This window comes from Sciurus carolinensis, chromosome 3, assembly GCF_902686445.1.
Source record: "Sciurus carolinensis chromosome 3, mSciCar1.2, whole genome shotgun sequence".
Taxonomy (NCBI): Eukaryota; Metazoa; Chordata; class Mammalia; order Rodentia; family Sciuridae; genus Sciurus; species Sciurus carolinensis.
In genome coordinates, this window is record NC_062215.1 from 22,391,709 (window position 1) to 22,413,255 (window position 21,547).

A 21,547-nucleotide genomic window follows, 5' to 3' on the forward strand; every position below is an offset into this window, starting at 1 on the left:
ACTGCCTACATGTGCCTCCTGGTCTATAAAGTCAGTTGTGTGTGGCCCCAGGAAGTCAGGACTTGGGAATGGTTTTAAGGGGCTCTGGCCTTTGGTGCTCACTCCCTTCTAGTGCATGCTGCCCTCATGGCCCAGACCTTCATGTCATCCTCAGGGAAAGCCTCCCTGTGTGGTTTTGTGGGCCCAGGAAGTGCCATAATTGAGGAGTTTGGGACCAGGCTCTACTTCTCCTTTGTTTCCCATCATGTTTCTGCATTTCTTTTTCTCTGCCAGCCTCCTGGACTGCCATTGAACATTCTCTCTTGAAGCTTGGGGAGATCCTGGCCAATCTCAGCAACCCCCAGCTCCGGAGCCAGGCTGAACAGTGTGGCACACTCATTAGGAGGTACCCAACTTCCAGGGTGAAGGTGGTGAAGGGAGAGAGAGGAAGTGCCCTGGGGTGTCATGGGAAGCTGTGGTACCCAGTCTGTCCTCTTGCTCTCACCTTCAGTCCCCAACACCACCGTGTGTCTGTTCCCCTCAGCATCCCCACCATGCTGTCTGTGCACTCAGAACAGCTGCACAAGACTGGCTTTCCCACTGTGCATGCGGTGGTCTTGCTCGAGGGCACCATGAACCTGACTGGTGAGACGCAGCCCCTGGTGGAGCAGCTGATGATGGTGAAGCGCATGCAGGTGGGAGAGGCCGAGTAGCTCCCCTTTCCCTAAACTGAGCTGGCCCTCTGGGGAAGGAGGGAGGATTCTTCTGGTTCTTCATGGAAGGAATAGGTTTTCTCTTGGTTCCTGATGCTAAATGAATGCCAGACAAGCACAGTCCTGTCATTTAACCTTAGGTCCCTTGTTCTCAGCACTAGAACTGGGGAGTGGCCCTTCTGTGCAGTCACTGATCCAACCCCAGAGCCTGCAGAAGAACAAAGGTACAGGGCACCCAATCTTATACTTTACCCTTGGATCTTCTACAGCATATTCCCACCCCACTTTTTGTCCTGGAGATCTGGAAAGCCTGCTTTGTGGGACTTATTGAGTCTCCTGAGGGCACGGAGGAGCTCAAGTGGACAGCTTTCACCTACCTCAAGGTACCTGAGACATCCGAGTAACAGGAGCCAGTCTAGGGATAGATCTATAGGAGAAGCAATGAAATGCTGGATCTTTGTCCTGTGTGCCTCCTGCTAGCATCTGACCCAGGCTGCTAAGTCCCCAGCACAAGTTCCAGTTGATTATTTTCTCTGAAAGTTCTGGGCCTGTTTTTAGCCCACTTGACAGGACTCTGTTTTTTTCTTGCCACAAGGTGCTGTTTAGGTCGTCATTGGTCACGGTGCAGGGCAGCTGAAAGAGTCAGAGAAAGCAGTCCTGGTCCCCCTTGAAACTTGGGTTCCACGTTGCAAATAGCATTTCTTTGTTGAGTCAGCAGAAGTGAGCGATCCCCAGGTCTTTTTTGCTGAGGGGAATCAGGTACTTGGGCGCCCATGGACTTGAACATGGGTCTTTTTCTTTTTTTTTTCTGTGGTGCTGAGGAGTGAACCCAGGGCTTTGTGCTTGTGAGGCAAGCACTTTACCAACTGAGCTATATCCCCAGCCCCAGACTGATCTTTAAGAGCGCTTTTATATCCAGGGCATTAATGTTCCTGTCACTGTGTTCAGGGCAGGGAATGGGGGGCCTTCAGTGGTGGGTGAAAGAGAAAAGAAATTGATTTTCCTTTTTTTCTTCCCATCTCACTCCCTAGATTCCACAGGTTTTGGTGAAGTTGAAGAAATACTGTCATGGGGACAAGGTGAGTTGGAGAAATGAGATGGGAAGATGGGAGCAGCTAAGAGTATTTCTTCCCCAGAGAAATAAGGGCAAGAGGAGGGTCCTTTAGACCCTGACTGGGCAGTAGAGTGTTTTGTGCTGGGGAGAAACCTAGAATCCCATGGACGTACTGGAGCATCTGTGTGCATCCTTGCACACACACCCAGGTTCCAGACGGGAGGCGTGTCAGTCTGGTCCCTGCATCGGCAAGGTTGCCCACAATGGTTGGGCCAGAGCGGACACATGGGAAACAGTGATACCTCCAACATTTCCCCACACAGCTACTGGGGATAGTGGTGGGCACAGCCTATTTGAGGCTGTCATACCCAGCATGGTGTCCTTGTGAGCCTGCACTATAGGCTGCAGGAGACATGGAGGACCTGAAATCCAGTGGAAGTTTCTGACTCTTTGCAGGACTTTACTGAGGATGTCAACTGTGCTTTTGAGTTCCTGCTGAAGCTCACTCCCTTGTTGGACAAAGCTGACCAGCGCTGCAAGTACGAACTCCTCTGTTTACCTCTGTGCTGCTAGAGGATGCCTGGGCCCTTCCCCTGCTCTCCTTGCCAGATAAATTTCAGGGGATTCTGTCTCATTGTTGGGTGACCCTTGGTAGGGGCAGGAGGCTGTAGCCCCATTTTTGTCAAGTACCCACAGTCCCTCTGCCTTCCTTGGTCACTCCAAATTGTCTTCATTCTGAAGGAGGGAAGAGATAGGGCAGGAACCCCTTCCTCAAAAGCCCCAGCTCTGTGCCCATTTCCCTCATCTGTTTTCCCTCACAGCTGTGACTGTACAAACTTCCTCCTCCAAGAATGCAATAAGCAGGGCCTTCTGTCTGAAACCAATTTCGCCAACCTTGTGGCCAAGCGGTAAGTGCGAGTCCATTTGGGCTGCCTCAGGGGCCCCATGACATCCCTCTCTCATGCCAGACTGACTGCTGGTACCTTTCCCTCTTCTGTTTGAACACTGGGTTGCAGGTGACTGGCACCATACCTTGTAGCACAGGGAACTGGGGGGGCGGAGAAGATGCTGACTTCAGACCAGAGTTTTATACTCTTAATTGCTGTTCTTCAACTCACCCTCTTTTGTGATCAAAGAAAAATTTCAAATTTTCAAATTCAAATCTTAAATGAACTTTCAAAATAGATGTAACGACTCATAACAAATTGAAGTGATTGCAGTATCGAATACCCTTTCTTAAATGTCACCCCAGCCCCAAAGTTGTTTTTTTCTTTTCTTTTGGCGGTGCTGAGGATAGAACCCAGGACCTTGTACGTACAAGGCAGACGATATACTACTGAGCTACACCCCAGGTCCCCAAAATTTCTATGTTTCCCATCTCCTCTGTGCTTCTGCTTCTGAGGTTGGACTAGGAAGTGTATCAAGAATTTCTCTTGCTTCCTGTCTCCTACTCTTGCCAACTGGTCACGGCCATAGCTCAGCAGATCGGGAGCATGCACCCCAGCAGAAGTCATCAGAAAATGCCAACATCCAACCGAATCCTGGGCTCATCCTCCGAGCAGAACCCACTGTCACAAACATTCTCAAGGTGAGTGCACCCTTCCCTTGCCGCCAGGGTCTTCTCTTTCTTCCTTCCAGTTTTCCTCTATTTTCAAATAAATAAACGGGTCTCATGAACCTCTCTTGTCTGACTTCCAGTCATAGTTACTTTAGAAGTAGAGAAAGGGGGAAGGCAAGGGCAGCTACCACTGCAAGCTTCGCCTGTAGGTGTTTCACAGATGCCATCTCACAAGAACATAGTAGCCAGATGCAATGGTGCAGGCCTGGGATCCCGGTGACTTGGGAGACTGAGGCAGTAGAATTACAAGTTCAAGGCCAGTCTCAGCAACTTAGTAGGACCCTGCTCAAAATAAAAAAATAAAAGAACTGGGAAGTAACTTAGTGGTAAAACACCTCTGGGTTCAATCCATAGTACTGTGGGGATGGGGACAAGCACACAATAGTCAAGCTCCCAGGAGTGACCTGACCTGTCCCCCCACCATCATGAGAGTATAGTTGGGAGGGATGGATTGTAAGCAGGGTTAGAGTCTGGGAATGTTTTCTAGGTTGGAGGCAGAAAGATTAAATTGCAGAGTGTGGTGTGCCAGCTATTGGAGACATATGAAGAGAGGAAATGTGCCTGGGTGTATCTGGGGGGTCTTCAGTATTCTTCAGGACTTGACTTCCTGTCCTGTCCCCAGACGATGGATGCAGACCATTCCAAGTCCCCAGAGGGACTGCTGGGGGTCCTGGGACACATGCTGTCTGGAAAGAGCCTGGACTTGTTGCTGGCTGCTGCTGCTGCCACTGGGAAGCTTAAATCCTTTGCCCGGAAATTCATCAAGTGAGGAGGATTGAGCCCTTGATCTTGGAGGGGAGGACATTCTAAAGGGAGGAAGAAGCAGAGTAGGAGTGTGGCGTCTGGGTCTGGGTCTCCCTTGAGATGCACAGGCCAGAGCAGGGCATTCTAGCCAGAGACCACGACAGAAGAGCCAGTTCTCTTGACTCAAAGAGCTTCCTTGCTCAGTTATTAATAAAGAACTCCACAGTTCTGTTGCCTTTTTGAGTTTTCCTGGAACTTGAAATACTGAACATTGTTTCATTCAGTGAGCTATACTAGACCTTAAAAATCTTTTAATAATAGAAATAACTCTTTTTTTGTGTCATGATTGTGTTCATTCTAAGCTTAACCTATCGATTCTAGTGACTGCCTCTCTGAGCATGCAGCCCTCAGTGCCTGGCTGTTGCTCAGCTCTTACCCTGGCCATTTCTTCCACAGTTTGAATGAGTTCACCACTCATGGCAGTGGAGAGAGCAGTAAGTCAACTTTGCAAGACCTCAGTGGCAGTAAGGAGGGTGTGGAGGGAGGGGCTGCCTTTGCTCCTCCTGTGGCGGCTGGGTTCCCTCCTCTGAGCCATGACTGACTAAAGCTTTGGGGAACTTTGAGTGAAGGTGTTGCTGGGAACAAGATCTTCTAATACCATCCCCTCGCTTTTCTCCCACCTACACCCCTAATGCTTTGTTTGTGTATCGGAGGATACACAAGGATTCCAAGGAAGGGATGATGTTCTAATTGAGACTCAAGAAAAGGATTCTGAGCCTCAGAGCTTTGAAGGAACCATGTGGTCCCTGACCTTCCTTAAGACAAATCCTGGGCTAGTGATGTGGCTCAGTGGGAGAGTGTTTGCCTAGCATGCACAGGGCCCTGGCTGGGTTCAGTGCCTAGCCCCACTAAAACAGAGCAAAGCAGCAACAAAAAAGTTCTGTTCTCCTGATCCAGACACGGGCTTTGGGTCTTTGCCCTGGGCTGAGGGGCTGGCCTTCTTCTCCTTTCCACAGCCAAAACAGCCTCAGTTCGTGCCTTGCTCTTTGATATCTCCTTCCTCATGCTGTGCCATGTGGCCCAGACCTATGGCTCAGAGGTGAGTGAGAAGAGAGCAGGTGGGTTAGGGGATGACAAGTGGGTAGGGCAAAGGTGAAGCAACCAGTCAGTAACTTCCCCCACCCCATAAGTCTCTAGCCACTTTGGGGGGTAGGGTTCATTTGCCATTGATCAGAATTTTTATTCGGATTCAACTAATTGATAATATAGCTTCTTTAATGTTATTTTTGTTAAAACCTGAAAAATACATTTGTATTATGTTGGACAAATTCTTTGAACTCTTAGCACTTTAGTTTATATGTGAGGTAGAAAGTGTTATTCTGGATTTTATTGCAGTTTCTTTTTAAATTTTTTATTGGTGTATTGTAATTACACATAATAGTGGGATTTGTTACGTTTTCGCACATACATACAGTTTAACAATATAATTTGGTCAGTTCGTTCCTCACCAAGCCAGTTGGGTGTTGCTGGACTCAGAAATCAGGTGCCCACCCGTGGGGGAAGTCAATAGATCCCCCTAGTCACACCCCTCATCCTTCAGTGCCGCAGTCACACCAACCACTAGGTGGCAGCATAGGCCCTGTCTGCATCCTTTGAGATCAGGACACCTCCCAAGACCACCACCTTCTTCAGGCTGGGAAGGAAATAGCAGAGGGCAGGAAACAAATTCAATCCCAGGCTCACCCTTCCCACTTAGCTAGTGCCTCTCCTTTCACTCTTGCCCAGGTGATTCTGTCAGAGTCGAGCACAGGAGCAGAGGTACCCTTCTTTGAGACCTGGATGCAGACCTGCATGCCTGAGGAGGGCAAGATCCTGAACCCTGACCACCCCTGCTTCCGGCCTGACTCCACCAAAGTGGAATCCTTGGTGGCCCTGCTCAACAACTCCTCAGAGATGAAGCTGGTGTTAGTGGTTTGGGTGCCTGCTCCGAGGGCAGTGGTGGGGGTGGGGCCAAGACCCTTTCTCCTAAGCTCATCCATATTCTCCTGTGGCAATTTTTCTTCTACCACCAACCCTCTATAGGCAGATGAAATGGCATGAAGCCTGTCTCAGCATTTCAGCTGCCATCTTGGAAATCCTCAATGCCTGGGAGAATGGGGTACTGGCCTTCGAGTCCATCCAGGTAGCCCCACCTTTCCAGGAGCTTTTCTCTTCCCTGAGACATTGATAGCTTATTGTATTTCCTAAGCACTAGAAGACCTTTAATTCAGAGCTCATGGTTTGGTTTCAGTCTTCCCTAGAATGGTAGTCTTAGCCACTTCCTCTCACCCAGGTAGCTCTGGGAAAATCAAACTTGTGGTAGAGAGGTGTGGATTGTGACCTGATACTATTCCTGCTGCACCCAGCTGCCCAGGGGAAATGATGGCCAGGGAAGGGGAGAGAGTAGCCCCAGTCACACTTTTCCCCTCCCCTTAGAAAATCACTGATAATATCAAGGGAAAGGTATGCAGTCTGGCTGTGTGTGCTGTGGCTTGGCTTGTGGCCCACGTCCGGATGCTGGGGCTGGATGAGCGTGAGAAGTCACTGCAGATGATCCGCCAGCTGGCAGGACCATTGTATAGTGAGAACACCCTGCAGTTCTACAATGAGAGGTCAGTAACCTGTCCCTGCCCTTCTCAAACCCTGCAGGTGTGTCATGAAAAGTCAGCATCTATAGTAACCCACCTCCTTCTCTTCTCTCATCTTCCCAAACATGCTGCTCATTCATGCCCTCACTGGCTTGTGTTCTCACTCACGTCCTCCCATCCAAGTACTGGCCAACCCGACCCCATTTGGCTTCTGAGATCAGGCAAATTCAGGGTAGCATGACTGTAGACTTGCTCACATTCTTTTTTGTTCTTCCCTATCCCTCCCCCCATTCTTATTCACACATTCATTTAGCTGACTCAGCAAACATTGAATGTGTATCTCTATGCCAGGAGTGTTTTAATCCAGCACATCTGTGCCTCAGAAATGGAGACCCCAAACAGCTACGATTCATCCCTCAGAGGGCTCAAGTTCTAGAGAACTGACTGAGTAGAAAAGCAAAGGGTTTATCTGACTGTGTCGCTCTCGAGGAACTATGAGCCATCTGTGGATTTGACAGCCCTCCCCAACTGATCTTTGCAACCATTTCATATCCTGACTCCTGCAAGACCTCCCTGGTGATTTCTGCTGTGTTGAAATCAGTTATACTGGTTCCATGTACTTGACCAGTCAGTTATTTGGTTGTTTTTTTTTTTTTTTTTTTTTGAACTGTGGCAAGAAGCTAATAACAGAAAATTGACCATCTTAACGATGTTTAGGGGCTGGAGGGGCTGGGGTTGTGGCTCAGTGGTAGAGTCCTTGCCTAGCTTGTGTGAGGCACTGACTTCAATTCTCAGCACCACATATAAATAAATAAAATACAGTCCATTGACAACTAAGAAAATATTTTTTAAAGAAGTGTACAATTCAGTAGTATTAAGTCTATGCACATTGTTGTGCAACAGAGTACAGAAGTTTTTCATCTTGCAAATCTGAAACTCTGTTCCTACTGTTGTCTGTTGTACCCAACAACAACTTCCCTCCTCCAGCCCCTGGCAACCACCATTCTACTTTCTGTCTCTATGAACTTGATGACTTTAGATACCTCATAACTGGAGTTAGGCAATATTTGCCTTTTCATAACTAACTTATTTCACTCAGCATAATTTCCTCAAAATTCATCCATGTTGTAGCATGTGACAGGATCTCCTTCCTTTTTAAGAATGAGTAATATCCCATTATACATATATACTGTATCTTAGTTACCCGTTCATCCCTCTGTAGACACTTGGGTTACTTCTGCATCTTGCTGCTGTGAACATGTGTCTAGTGACAACTCACAAGGCAGCTGTCGAGGATATTTTATAAGAGAGATGTGGAGACGTGGCTGACGTGAGGTTCAAGGAACTCTGAAGTCACTCCTGCTTTCCCTTGCTCCCTTCTTTTTTCCCCTCTTCTCTCATTTTCCCTCAACAAATCATGGAATATTAGCTCTGACGTCACCCATCCTAAGCACCTTAAGACCTGTTGGGCAAGGAACAGTGAGAATCTGTGGCTCCATTGTGCGGGTGAAAAAAGTGACTCTGAAAGCTGAAAGTGATAGAACCTTCCCCAAGCTGCGCAGCATTCCCAGAACAGTTAGAACTCAGACCCCTGTCGTATACACAGCTGAAGTTTCTCATAACAGGATCTGAGATATATGCATGTACTTGCCAGCTCTCAGGGCCGGGAAGATTCCTGTGGGGCAGCCCTTGGGCCCTCTCCTGGAAGTGACAGTTTACTTTGGGAGGAGGCCAAGGCTGGGTGAGGATGCCCCCCCACCAATGAAGCACTCAGCCCAGGGGGAAGTGATTGTATTTATTTATTCCAGAGAGTTGGCAAGATCCAGTCCTGGGGGATGGGGAATGTTGAAGAGGGAGAGGTTAGAGAAAATATAAATACATTGCTAGATCCACTTATGGATCCAGCACTTGCCTGCTGTCTTTACTAGGCTCTAGGCCCAGCAGGTGAGAGCCCAGCCAATTTTAGGGCTGTGGGGTTTTCTCCTCCCCCAGCACAGAGTGATGTTGATTCCCCATAACCCAAGTCCAAGGGAAAGTCTGGCCTGCATGTTTCTTCCCTGGCTCCTGCAGGGTGGTGATTATGAACTCAATCCTGGAGCACATGTGTGCAGATGTGCTACAGCAGACAGCCACTCAGATCAAGTTCCCATCCACGGGGGTAGACACAATGCCCTACTGGAACCTGCTGCCCCCCAAGCGGCCTATCAAGGAGGTGTTGACAGACATCTTTGCCAAGGTGCTGGAAAAGGGCTGGGTGGACAGCCGCTCTATCCACATCTTTGACACCCTGCTGCACATGGGAGGTGTCTACTGGTTCTGCAACAACCTGATTAAGGTACTTGGGCTGGGTGTCTGTGGGCTGAACACATGAGCTGGGGTGGGCAGGTGACCTCAGGCTTGGACCCAGCCTCCAACCTGGCTGGCCAGGATTCTAAGAGGCTGCTGTGAGCTGGGCAGCCTCCTGGGAATATGGAGTATGGCTGGGGGTAAGGGGACGTAGCACCCGTGGCACCCTACCCCTGCCCTGCGAGTCTACAGGAGCGGCAGGGTGCTGAGGGGCAGTTGGCCCTCAGCTCCTCAGAAGCCCGGCTCTCTGCCCATCAGGAGCTGTTGAAGGAGACGCGGAAGGAGCACACGCTGCGGGCAGTGGAGCTCCTCTACTCCATCTTTTGTCTGGACATGCAGCAAGTGACCCTGGTCCTGCTGGGCCACATTCTGCCTGGCTTGCTCACCGACTCCTCTAAGTGGCACAGCCTCATGGACCCCCCCGGCACTGCACTGGCCAAGTAGGATTCTCTTCAGAGCCTGCCTGGCTCCCACACCCTGGGTTCCAGCCCTTCCCACCAAAAGTTAGGCACCCCAACCTGTACCCCCTTGGGAGCTTGTGTGCTGTGGGCGAGTCCTGTCAGGAGGGGCTTGGTCAGTGTGGACACAGATACATTGTTCTGGGCCCCTCTAACTGTACCTCCATTTCCTGGAACCCTTTGTCAGACTAGCTGTATGGTGTGCCCTGAGTTCCTACTCTTCCCACAAGGGACAGGCGTCCTCCCGGCAAAAGAAGAGACACAGGGAAGACATTGAGGTAGGAGCCTCTCTGCTTACTTATTAATTTGTTTATTCACATTTTCTGAGTGTTTGGTGGTAAGAAAGGCCTTCTTAGGAAGTTGGCAGGGGCGGGGGAGTCAGACATGGGCGTTGCCTCCGCCTCAGCCCCAACTGCCCTGGGCCAGGGTCCTGTACGCTCACTGGGTCTGTGGTAGGGGTGAGGCAAGGGACAGTATGCTGGCAATGCTGATACAACGGAGGGCTGTGGGCTCAGACTTGAGCTCCAGCCCTCTTTGCTGATAACTGAGGATTCAGAGGTATGTGTTAGTGACTCTTTTGCTCTCCAGGATTACATCAGCCTCTTTCCCTTGGACGACATGCAGCCATCAAAGCTGATGCGACTGCTGAGCTCCAATGAGGACGACGCCAACATCCTCTCGAGTCCCAGTGAGTGTGTGGGAGGGCTGCACGGGCCCTTCCTTGTGTGGGAACTCACTCCCCCGGGAAAGCTGCTCAGCTCTGATCCCTGCCATGGGCCTCAGCGCTACGTCTCAGCTACAGCCTCATCGCCTGCGTCTGTGCTGGCTGGTCAGTGTGTGGCAGGGGCTTGTCATTTTGTCCCCTAGGGGTGCTCTGTTGCTTACCCCTGTAGACAAGGTCGCTGTTCGCTACTGAAGAAGCTCTCTTCCCCAAGTCCTCCCGGCTCCACAGCTGCCCCTCCCCCACCCACCTCAGCACAGGGTTAAGGGGTGTCCCTGCACCAAGTGAGTTCATCACCTCGGCACAGCCTGTGCCATTGACTCACCAGCTCTGGCCTTCCTTCCTTCCCCCTGAAACATGCCCTGTGGCCTGGAGCAGGCCCAGGCTGAGACTTGAGGCTACTTCCTGCTCCTCCTGCCTGAAGAGCAGCACTCCCCAGCCCGCTTCCCTGGATGTCATTACCTTCTCACTGTCCTCCCCTCATTGTGAGGCTTCCTGCCAGTGGCTTCTTCTGTGGTGTTTAATTTCTCCTGTTTCCAGAGGTTTCTCCTAAACCTAGAAATTTCTTTGGGACATTTTAGAGATTGGGGAACCAACCACAGGCTTGAAAGATGCTGGGTCTGCCACCTGTAAACCTGTGGCAAGTTACTTTGCAAATCTGAGTCTCAGTTTTTCATTTGTAAGATGGGCATTGAGAGGGTTCAAGGTGTAATCCATGTGAAGTGCCAGCATTGGCCCTGGTGGTGCTCGTTAGTTCTTCTCACTAGTCTCCTGTATTTGGGGCTCTACTTTGACTCTTGGTCTAAAGATCTTAGCACAGCACACACAAGACCCTCCTGTGGGTGGAGGATGGGTGAGGGCTGCCCCCAGGAGAGCCAGTTTTGAGTGCAGTGCCCCCTCTGCTCTGTCCCACAGCTGACCGGTCCATGAATAGCTCCCTCTCGGCCTCTCAGCTCCACACAGTCAACATGCGGGACCCTCTGAACCGAGTCCTGGGTGAGTCTTCCCAACTGCTCCTGAATCTGGGGGCTGAGCTGAAAAGAGCTCCCTTTCCTCACGGGAGGCCAGGAGGTCTTGTCATCTGGAAGAGGGCCCCTCACGCCCTCCACCGCATGTCCCTGTCCCTCCCCTCCATCTCCCCTAGTTACTAGCTCTCTTGTCTCCCCAACTCCCATTTGCCCCTCTTCCTCCTGTTGTTTTCCTTTTTTACTTTCTCTCTTTGATATGCCCATTTGGAGTACTTCTAGCACTTGTTTTTTTCCTTTTTCAGTCCCACCTTCTCCCCAAGTCTGACCTGTTCTCAGATCCTCTCATGAATTCTCTTGCTCTCCCCCTCCGCACAGCCAACCTGTTTCTGCTCATTTCCTCCATCCTGGGTTCGCGCACCGCTGGCCCCCACACCCAGTTCGTGCAGTGGTTCATGGAGGAGTGTGTGGACTGCCTGGAGCAAGGCAGTCGAGGCAGCATCCTGCAGTTCATGCCCTTCACCACCGTGAGTACCGGGTCTAGATGAGGTGGTGGCAGGCCTTAAAGGTCAGGGTTCAGGGGCCAGCCCTCAGAGAGGGAAGGGCCTTCTTCCTCCTGGGACGTCACACCTGCGTGAGCTACACCAGCGAGCAGCTGTTTGTCCATGTTTCTTTACAGGTTTCAGAACTGGTGAAGGTATCAGCCATGTCCAGCCCCAAGGTGGTTCTGGCCATCACAGACCTCAGCCTGCCTCTGGGCCGCCAGGTGGCTGCCAAAGCCATTGCCGCACTCTGAGGGACTTAGAGTGGCCACAGTGAGTGGCTGGGGATGGTCCCAGCCCAAGAGCCTTGGATGGGAACAGTGAGGAAGATGAGTCATCGTTGCTCAAGTCTACATGCTATGAGAACCCTTCGCCAGTTTCCAGATTTTTGTTCCTCTCCTGATTCCTAAACATCTCCTGGTTTCTTTTGTAATTTCCTCTCCCTTATGCCAATGCCTGAAGAGCATGAGCATCCTGGATCCCCAGCCCTGGCTGGTCACCCACATACCAGAAGTAGACTTACCCCTGAGAAACTTCATCGATGTGTATGTGTATATAAATATATTTTTGTAATAAATGAGGAGAAACAAACTTGTAAAATAAAAGTCCTTATGGGTCCTTTAAGTGCCTCTAAGTGCCGGTGCTGCCTGGTCAGGGTGGTGACTTCTCCTCCCACTCCCCCCTGCTGTGCTTTGACTGGGAGGAGCTCAATCCTGTGGTGAAGAGGGAGGAGAAGGAAGAGGTGCAGAGGCAGGTAGGACTCTGGTTCCCGTTTGTCCACTCAGGAGGACAGGGCAGGGCAGGGCAGGGCAGGGCAGGGGGTGAGAACGGCTGCTTTCCCCAGACCCCACTGGGCTGGAAAGGAGAGGCAGGGCCTTCCCAGCCCTGAGCCATTCCATGAGAAGGGGGGTTCTGGCAGAAGGCCCAAGATGCTGGGGCAGGGTGTCCTGCTCTCCTGTCATACCCCACCAGGTCTGATTGACCCACAGTTTGATCTATCCCCTCTAACAAAGGAGGTGATAAGAGCGGGAACCTCTTAACCCTTCTTTGTCCACAGCCCACTCTCCAAGCCCTGAGGCAGAGGGCCCTTAACCATCCTGCAGGGCGCTGACCCTGCCTAAGGACCAGGTGGGGAAGGGAATAGAGGTGACTGAGGAGCCACAGCTGGAAGGGATTGGGAGGATGGTGGCTCCGCTTGGCGTGGGGGAGCACCCTTGAACCATGCAGGGACCCTTTAGCTAGAGGTGTGCCTCACACATGTAAGAAGGCAAGGACCCTGGCCTCCAATGGCCACATCCCACCCCACCTCCCAGCCGCCCTGGGACCCCTTCAAGCCACAGGCTGAGCCAGGCAGGAAAGGGCCGGCTGGATGTGCACTCTGTGAGGAAGAGATAACCAGACCTGGAATTTGAGTTCTGACCCAAGTGGTCACCAAACACTCAGCTTCCTCATTGGTAAAAGGCACCTCATCTCTCCTTTTGGGCAACTTTGTGAATGGGCTCGAGTTTATGACAGCAGGTGAAGGAACCAGCCCTGTGCACATGTTCAAGACACCCCGGCTGCAGCCCAGTCTGCCTGTGTCTGGCCTGGTGAGCCCACCCCCAGCCCCAGGCCCCATCAGTCCATCTGCCTCTGTCTTCCCCGTAGTCTGTGGCTCCACAAGGACAGGCAACAAGTGCCTTTTTATTGATCTGTCCCTAGCACAGCATCTGCACAGAGTAGGCATCCAGGTGGCTCATGCTGAGGGAGAGAGTGCTGGGTGAGCCAGAGGACCTGCCTCCTCCCCAGCTTCCTCCCCACTCCCTCTGGCTTCTCCCACCATTCACCAGCCCCTGGCCAGGCACCAGCTGGATTGAAGAAGGAGGAAGGACATTTACTGGAGACAAACACTTTATTATCCTCAGGTTACAATGAAGAGTGGGGGCAGGGTGGCGGGTGAGCAGTTGGGCTTCCTTTCACACCACACTCCCCTCACCATACCCCTCTTGTCTTCTCCCTTCCACATTCTTAATCCCAGTCCAGCCCTAAAGGGGAATCCCACCCTGGTTGGGCAGGGGCAAGAAAAGAGGACACTGATGCCTGAGCTCCCTGTGCTGGGAATCAAAACATGCCCCCAAAAATCACAGAAAAAAATTAGACTCTTCAGGGCCAAGACTTCTAGTCCCATCTGCCTCTGTTTCTCCAGGGATTTAATAATGCCTATGGGGATGGGGATGTGAGGGGACGCAGGACCTGGCTGACCAGAACAAGGGATACAGGATCCACTGCTGTTTAAATATTAAACAGGGATGGCTTGTCTCCCACATAGGAGATGATGCTTCCCAGGTCCCCAAGGTAGATACCTCAGGGTGTCTGTGGCTCTTCTTAGTGCCCACCACAGAGCCAGGGCTAGGAAGCAGCTTCAGGAATAAATACTTGGTATTTACCTATCTACCTCCCATTCCAGGGTACAGGAGGACAGGAGACTTTCCTCACTCCTACAGGCAGGAGAATGAAGCTCAGAATTGAAGGGAAGGACACAGAATTCTGGGGCTCTGTTCTCTCTTCCCTGTCTTAAATAAGCTTAAATAAGCATAAATATTAAATAGAGATAAATACACTGGATGGGGAGGGCTCTGCTCAGGGCTCAGCAAGGTGGCGCAGAACACGGTACACCAGTTCCAGGAACCTCTGCAGGTGGGAAGCAACCAGGACACCTCCTGCCCGGCGCTGGAAGGCAGAGGTGAAGGCTGGCATGGTGCCCTGGGTGGGCTGCACGGCAGGGGCCACCTCCAAGTCTTCCATCTGTAGGGGAAAGAAGAGATCAGGGATCAGGCTTTGCTGAGCAGGAGTTACTACAGGTAGGAAATGCTGGGCTGGGAGCTGTCGCACAGGACGGTGGGGGAACTGAGACTGTCTAGGTCCATCAAGACCCTGAGACCTGACTCCTTGCCCTCAGCTGGAGGGACTGGAGGTAGGCCAGAAGGAGAGTCCTGGAAGCGGGGGTGTGGCTGACTGCACAAGGCCCCAGAGAATGCTTCCTTGGCTCTAGCGAGCTTCCGGGATGCAGTGTGGGCATGCCAGCGTGACCTGGTCTCCACCCCTATCACGTGCCTCTCCCTACAGGGCTCACCTGCTGCCAGACAGTGGTGGCAAAGTTGGCAACATCCAGCTGTAGCATGTCCACGGTGGGAGATAACTCAGGGGATATCCCTGCCAGGGCCTGTAAGAGGCCCTGGTAGAGGAAGAGGCCACTCTGGAGTTGGTTCAGGCAGCCTGTCTGGGGGGTAAAGTAGGAGAGTTTGGCGCCTTGTGGGGTGGGACATGCCCTCTTCTCAGGCGCCCTGGCATAGGGGTGTGGCCCCTCCCCCTGCCCCTCCTCTGTCCCCATCCCCTCCAGGTACTCACCAGCTGCAGGGCCTGGCTGGAGCAGCTGCTTAGGGGAGCCTGAGGAATGCCCAGAGAGTGGCCGAGCAGTGCCAGTTCCTCAGGATGGCACAGCTGGTAGGTGGCACACTGGGAATGGAAGGATGTTGAGGAATGCGTGCCAGGGCCAGGTTGCAGACTGCTCCTTCCTAAGCCTCCCATCTCTAGGGACTTCCCTTCCCTCCGCGTTGTGCCCCGTTTCTCAGCCCCATTCCACTCTGATCCCCAATTCTGACTGCCCCGGGCCCTCCCCTTCCCCCAAGTGCGTGGCCTCCATCTTCATCCCGTCTGTCCTGGCCAGCACCAGCACCCCCAGCACTGCCTCAGCTCCACTCCTCTAATTTTCTTCCATGTCCCCATGTGTCTCACTCTCTGGGCCCCTTCCTGATGACATCTTCCCAGTTCCCTTCTTGTTGGCTCCCATCCCCTCCCCTCTCCCTCTAGCCCTCCCTTGGGTCTTCTTTCCTCCACACCCTCTGTCTGCTTCCCTCTCTCCACCGTCTCTTGCTCACCAGTTTCTCCTGTAGCACCGAGCCTTCGGCCTGGATCTTCCTCACTTGCTCTGAGCACTTGAGCACAAAGCTCTGGGGCAGGGGCAGGGTACTGGCGGGGTCTAGGGGCGCAGCCTCTTGTCCCGTCCAGCATGCACTGTGCCACAGCAGTAGCTGCAGGGCTGAAGCAGATCCGGCTCAAGAGACGCTGCCCACTCCTGCCTGGGTCCCTCCCGGGGACAACACTGAGTGTCTCCAATCCCCATGCCCAGAATGGGAATCCCAGCCCTTCTGCCACTCCAGACTCCCTCCCATACCCAGAGTGGATAGGTAGTCAGGACACTCACCCATCAGCTTCACAGGGCTCCGGGCAGCAGGTTCAGCCATGGTTTTGTGGGGTCTGGGCTGCAGGCTCTGGGCTCTGTCAGGAGCCAACTCCAGAGGGCCTTTATACATAACCCCATGGAGGCCTGGGAGGAAATTACCTGGGGTTGCGACTAATAATGCTTAGTAATAACTTCCCAGGATTTATGCAAATTTGGTGTCCAGGACAATGCAGAGGGGTTGGGACAAAAAGCTGTTTGCGAAAGTTTTGTGAAATTATGGAATCTCTGATCCTTCTTTGACGTCGAGTCCCCCTCAAACTCTCTTCCTCCCCTCCAGCCCCACCCAGGCCTAAACTGCCCCCAGGGTGTTTGAACAGAACAGCGTCCAGAGGCTGAGCCGCAGATCAGAGCCCAGGAGGCAAGAGTCTGATCAGACTGATGGGGAGGAGGCAGACCTGAGGACGCTGCCTCCCTCCCTCTGGCAGATGTGCTGGGCTAGCTCCCTTGCCCCTCTCCTTGGGATTCTCATGACACTTTTACCGTAGGTAAAAATTCTAAGAGAGAAGGCAGAGCTAGTTGTTCCTTTTGTTCCCTTTTTTTTTTTTTTTTTTTTTTTTTTTGGTCACTGGAGATTGAACTCGGGGCACTGGACCACTGAGCCACATCCCCAGCCCTGTTTTGTATTTTATTTAGAGACAGGGTCTCACTGAGTTGTTTAGCGCCTCATGAGCCACAGGGATTACAGGCGTGCACCACTGCGCACAGTTACTTGTCCCCATTCTTATCCCCAAACTCCTGCAGGGACAGGGACCTGAGATAGGACATTGGGGTCTGGCCTCCTGTGCCCACCTGAAACTTGGATAGGCACCATCACTCGTTTCAGGCTGTCCTGTCCCGAGCTTTCGCTGGGAACTCCCCAATAACCCCCACCCATGACTCATTCCATTAAGCCCCCGGAATCCCGGCAGAGGCCAGAGGAAACAGGATGCCCATCCTGAATGAAGTAAGACCATTTGGGGCTCTTGGCTCACCTGACCTTGCCCTTCTACCTCCCTGCACACTACCCGGGTGCACTACCCCTTGGATAGAAGAGTTCCTGGGCTTTGGAATTGGGGGGGCTGGGACATGTGACTTCCCTGATAATCCATTGCCCCAGGGAAGAGGCTGCCAGCCAGAGTGTGCTGGCCTGAGGTGGACATGGGCAAGGAGTGAGAAAGAAGAAAGCGCCTGTCTCTGTACCTAGAACCCTGCAGTGTTAGCAAGGGAAATGATCTCGGATTCATTCCAACTGGGCCAGAGAGGGAAGTGTCTTGCCCACAGATAGCAGAGCTGGAATTACAACCTGGACTCTGCCTCGGTCCTGAGATTTTCCCACAAGGTATGGGACCTACCTGGTCTGACTGACTGCGCCCAGGCTGTCACTTTCTGAACTAATTTATCCTTCATCTGACAAGTCAAGGAACATACAGAATGTGGAGAGCTGGTGTCTGATTGGGCAGGGCCATCTCTGGGGCAGGAGGGCCCTCTGGTGGCCATAGCTGGCAGGGACATCACCTGACAATCTGTTCATATCTTGCTTTCCTGTCCCTCTGTGCTCCTTGCTCATTAGCTATGTAGTTCTCCTTCACATATGGATGGCATTTCCATCTGTGCTCAACTCCTCAGGAGTCAAGGGTGGGTTCAACAGAACTATGGAGGGCAGGAAGGCAGCGTTTTTATTTTCTTTCTCTCTCTTTTTTTTTTTTGGTACTGGTGATTGAACCCAGGGACACTGAACCACTGAGCTATACCCCCAGCCTTTCTTTTTATTTTATTTTTTATTTTGAGACAGGTTCTCACTGAATTGCTTATGGCCTCACTAAGTTGCTAAGTCTGGCCTTGAACTTGAGATCCTCCTGCTCGGTCTCCAGAGTTGCTGGGATCACAGGCATGTGCCACTACACCTGGTCAGGGCGGCATTCCTAAATATGTTGGCCAGCACTTCTGGGCACCTCTTACACGTAGGAACCTTTCATTATGCTTTTGTCATTTCATTCTGGCAGCTGATTGGCATGTTATAGATGAGAAAGGGCCTGGGGAGGTGAAAACCCTTGACCAAGGTCGCAGAGCTAGTCCGCGAAAGAGTCGGAGAGGGTCTGCAGAAGGTGCTCTTCCCCAAGTCCCTGCCGTATCCCCATATGCTGCCTTCCTATCCAGATAGTGTACATTTTGGATAATGGCTCAATCCAGACTTCAGCCCCACCCAGGGGAGTTATCCACCAGGGGAGGATAACAACCAGAGAGCAAGGGCTTGTTACCACCAGCCACGATGCACAGGGACTAGCTCTATTAGAAGCTCAAAGGCCAAAGTGATTTGACTCTAGACACCCCTGCCATTCATCCTTTTAATAATCCTCCTATCTTCTCGTAGGCGTTTCTTTCTGCCTTTGAGTGTTGTGTGTGTGGTGCTAGTGATGGAACTGAGGGTCTTGTGCATGCCAGGTGAGCGCTCTATCACTGAGCTACACTCCTCCCACTCCCAGGTAGTTCTCTTTTCTTTTTTTCTCTCTCTCTCTCTCGCTCTTTTTTTTTTTTTTTTAGTGGTCTGGGGATTGAACCCAGGGTCTTGTGTTTGCGAGGCTCTTTTTTTTGTATGTGTGGTACTGGGGATGGAACCCAGAGGCACTTTACTACATCCCCAACCCCTTTTAAAATTAAAAAAAAATTTTTGATACAGGGTCTCACTAGGTTGCCCAGGCTGGCTTCAAACTTCTATCTGCCTTGGCCTCTTGAGTAGCTGGGATTAGACATGTGCTACTGCTTCTGGCTCCCCAGGTATTTTTTAATGGCCAGAACCCCTGGCAACTTCCTCTCACACTTTCTGTTTTCATCTGGTGCTGGGATCAGCATCTTTATAAGGGCTCTGGGGTAACACTCATTCGTTGCTGGGGGGAGTATAATTGTAAAACCTCCTTGGAGGGCACCTTCATCGTGTCTAGTCAAGGTGGAAACGTGCATGTCCTGTGACCAAGCAGTTGTACCTCTTAGGCATGTCTTAGAGCAGGATAGGTAGACTAAGCCTTTGGGCTGATGAGGCATGTGCATCCTAAGTTAGGAATGGCCTATAGATTTTTAAATGGTTAGAGAAAAAAATCAAAAGAATATTTTATAACACACAAAAATCATTTGAAATTCAAATCCCCAAAATGATTCATTTACATATCGTTTATAGCTGCTTTTGTGCTAGAAAGGCAGAATTGATGAGTTGTGATAGAGACCATATGGTTGCAAGCCTATAAAATTTGCTATCTGTCCCTTTGAATTTGCAAACTATGTACAGTTCTTTCAGTATCCTGATCTTTGCATCTGTAGATTTAACCCACCTTAGATTTAAAATATTCAGAAAAAGCAAACATGTACGGACTTTTTTCCCTAAACAATATAGTGTAACAACTATTTGTGTAGCAGTTACATACTACTAGGTATTATAAGGCATCGAAAGATGATTTAAAGTATATAAAAGGATGTGTGGAGGTCTTATGAAAATACTATGGCATTTTATATAAGGGACTTGAGTATACTCCAATTTTGGTGCCCATGGGGTCTCAGAACCAATAACCCCACGGATATAGAGGAATGACTATATACAGTAAATATGTACAAGGTGACACATACAGAGTTCTTTGCAGCGTTGTTTGTAATAGTAAACAAATGGAAACATGTTTTAAATGCTGCTTAGCAGGGAAGTGGCTAAAACACACCATATAAACCTCCCTGCCCGCCCAAAATGGAACTTCCACGGGGAAGGGGCAGGGCTGTACAGTCTGAGCACACACAGGCCTCCACACATAACCAGGAATCAAAACAATATTGCGTGAAAACTGAGCAAGTTACTTCCTTGTGCTATACCACTTACAGAAAATTCAAAACTCAATATGATATTTTTTATAGTAAAAATATAAAAGGATATACTGGAAAGCTACCCACAGGATTAATGGGAGTGGCTACCTCTGGGGCAGGAGCAAGATGAACTTCCAAATTACCTGCAGCTGGGTGCAGTGACATATACCTATAATCCCAGCAACTCAGGAGGCTGAGACAGGAGGATTACAAGTTTGAGGCAAGCCTCAGCAATTTAGCAAAACCCTAAGCAATTTAGCAAGACTGTCTCAAAATTAAAAATAAAAAGGGCTTGGGATGTACCTCAGTGGTTTTACCCTGGGTGAAATCCCCCATTCCAAAGAATAAACAAAGCCATGTAACCTGTTTTATTTCTTTGTTGATTAAAACACTTCACACAAGAATGAAATGTTAACATTGATTAAACTTGGGTAGAAAGAGTATGGCTATTTTTTTTGTTTTGTTTGCATTCCTATGTAATTTTCAAATTAAAGAACAAAATTAGGAAGTAGAGAATATAGTGAACTCTCCAAGCATGAAAGTGACACTAAGCTTCTCCAGGGAGTAAAAAGTCAAGCCAATGGGCAGGAATTACAGGAAACTTCTAGACAATGAGTAGAAGGAGAAAAAAAGAGGGCAAGAACCAGGAAATCATGGCAAATGAACCCAACTCCCCCTAAGAGACTAACATGACAAGTTCACCAATCCCTTCCCAACCAAGAGAGGGTCTGAGTTGGGTCAACACTGACTTTTAAGATTCATAACCTCATAGAGATGGACATCGCCGGCAAGAACATTATTTATAACTAGAAATCTCAAGCAGAATAGAAAGAGCTGCAGGCCTCTGCTACTTCCTGTGTGTACTAACCTTCTGACCACGGGCTCAGAAAGCCAGCTTTTAAGGTCAGGTGAAGAGGTCAAAGGCCAGAAGGATGGAGATCCAGAACCAGACAGAAACCAACCAGATAACAGAACCCCAGACAGGCTGGAAGGAGGCAGTGCAGCCTGACAGTGGTGCCCTGGGCTTCAGTTTGGGGCCATTTCCCTGCTCTGCCCCCCACACATCTGGCATGCAGGAACTGCCTCAGCATCATTAAAGGACACAGAAGTGCTCTGCATCAGCGCCCCACCTCACCCTTGGTCAGCAAAATCAAAGGACAAAATAGGGAAAGGATTGGAATCCTTAAAACAAATGAAGGGGCTGGAGAAGTAGCTCAGTGGGAGAGCGCTTGCCCAGCAATGCTCAGGCCCTGGGTCTGCCCCCAGCACCACAACAACGAAAAATTAAGAATTTGGACACTAGGATAAAATCCTCCTCCTCAGACTGAGAAGCTGATACAGAAAGCTCCATCCTTGTCCTGATGTCAATCCAATAATGAAGACAAGGTTTTGAGAATAAGGAAGAAGGTAGCTCAGTGGTGTTCTTTGCTAGAAAACTAAAACTTTTCCTTTTTAAAAAATTTTAAATATATATTTTAGTTGTCAATGGAGCTTTCATTTTATTTATTTATATGTGGTGCTGAGAATCAAACCCAGGGCCTCACACGCGGCAGGCAAGTGCTCTACCAGAGTCACAACTCCAGCCCCTTTTTCCTTTTTTTTGGTACTGGAGGTTGAACCCAGGGGGTCTTTTCCACTGAGTTACATTCCAAGTTCTTTTCTTTTTTTTTTTTTTTAAA

General features: G+C 50.5%; 2 protein-coding genes and 1 non-coding gene across 9 annotated transcripts in view; 2 read left to right on the forward strand and 1 right to left on the reverse strand.

Annotated features, from left to right (window-relative positions):
• Window positions 1–12,385, forward strand: part of Med24 (mediator complex subunit 24) — a 36,415-nt gene extending 24,030 nt beyond the window's left edge. For all 7 annotated transcript variants that reach the window (XM_047547805.1, XM_047547802.1, XM_047547803.1 and 4 more), the window contains 20 exons: window positions 274–385; window positions 524–674; window positions 962–1,075; window positions 1,724–1,771; window positions 2,203–2,285; window positions 2,568–2,654; window positions 3,223–3,334; window positions 3,987–4,129; window positions 4,565–4,602; window positions 5,125–5,207; window positions 5,894–6,072; window positions 6,191–6,290; window positions 6,584–6,759; window positions 8,806–9,070; window positions 9,340–9,521; window positions 9,727–9,817; window positions 10,128–10,227; window positions 11,176–11,256; window positions 11,604–11,752; window positions 11,905–12,385. In XM_047547805.1, coding sequence (XP_047403761.1) covers window positions 274–385; window positions 524–674; window positions 962–1,075; window positions 1,724–1,771; window positions 2,203–2,285; window positions 2,568–2,654; window positions 3,223–3,334; window positions 3,987–4,129; window positions 4,565–4,602; window positions 5,125–5,207; window positions 5,894–6,072; window positions 6,191–6,290; window positions 6,584–6,759; window positions 8,806–9,070; window positions 9,340–9,521; window positions 9,727–9,817; window positions 10,128–10,227; window positions 11,176–11,256; window positions 11,604–11,752; window positions 11,905–12,021 — 2,411 coding nt within the window. In that variant the 3' untranslated portion in view covers window positions 12,022–12,385. The remainder of the gene's footprint in view (window positions 1–273; window positions 386–523; window positions 675–961; window positions 1,076–1,723; window positions 1,772–2,202; window positions 2,286–2,567; window positions 2,655–3,222; window positions 3,335–3,986; window positions 4,130–4,564; window positions 4,603–5,124; window positions 5,208–5,893; window positions 6,073–6,190; window positions 6,291–6,583; window positions 6,760–8,805; window positions 9,071–9,339; window positions 9,522–9,726; window positions 9,818–10,127; window positions 10,228–11,175; window positions 11,257–11,603; window positions 11,753–11,904) is intronic.
• Window positions 4,831–4,934, forward strand: LOC124981585 (small nucleolar RNA SNORD124). The gene has a single exon (XR_007108087.1). It is a non-coding gene; the product is annotated as a small nucleolar RNA SNORD124 (small nucleolar RNA).
• Window positions 12,386–13,671: 1,286 nt separating the features above from the next.
• Window positions 13,672–16,070, reverse strand: Csf3 (colony stimulating factor 3). Its single transcript, XM_047546525.1, has 5 exons — window positions 16,011–16,070; window positions 15,685–15,845; window positions 15,155–15,262; window positions 14,880–15,026; window positions 13,672–14,551 (listed from the first exon to the last, which is right to left on the reverse strand). Exons 1-5 carry the CDS (start codon window positions 16,048–16,050, stop codon window positions 14,387–14,389), a joined length of 621 nt encoding a protein of 206 aa, XP_047402481.1. The 5' UTR covers window positions 16,051–16,070; the 3' UTR covers window positions 13,672–14,386.
• Between the last annotated feature and the right edge of the window lie 5,477 nt (window positions 16,071–21,547).

What these genes read in the sequence shown, in the direction of transcription:
- Csf3 (XM_047546525.1), bottom strand. Translation starts at nt 16,050, where the DNA reads ATGGCTGAACCTGCTGCCCGGAGCCCTGTGAAGCTGATGG. An exon ending in GAGCCCTGTGAAGCTGATGG is followed by an intron (nt 15,846 to 16,010) that starts GTGAGTGTCCTG and finishes GATCTGCTTCAG; the next exon opens with CCCTGCAGCTACTGCTGTGG. An exon ending in CGGTGCTACAGGAGAAACTG is followed by an intron (nt 15,263 to 15,684) that starts GTGAGCAAGAGA and finishes TTCCATTCCCAG; the next exon opens with TGTGCCACCTACCAGCTGTG.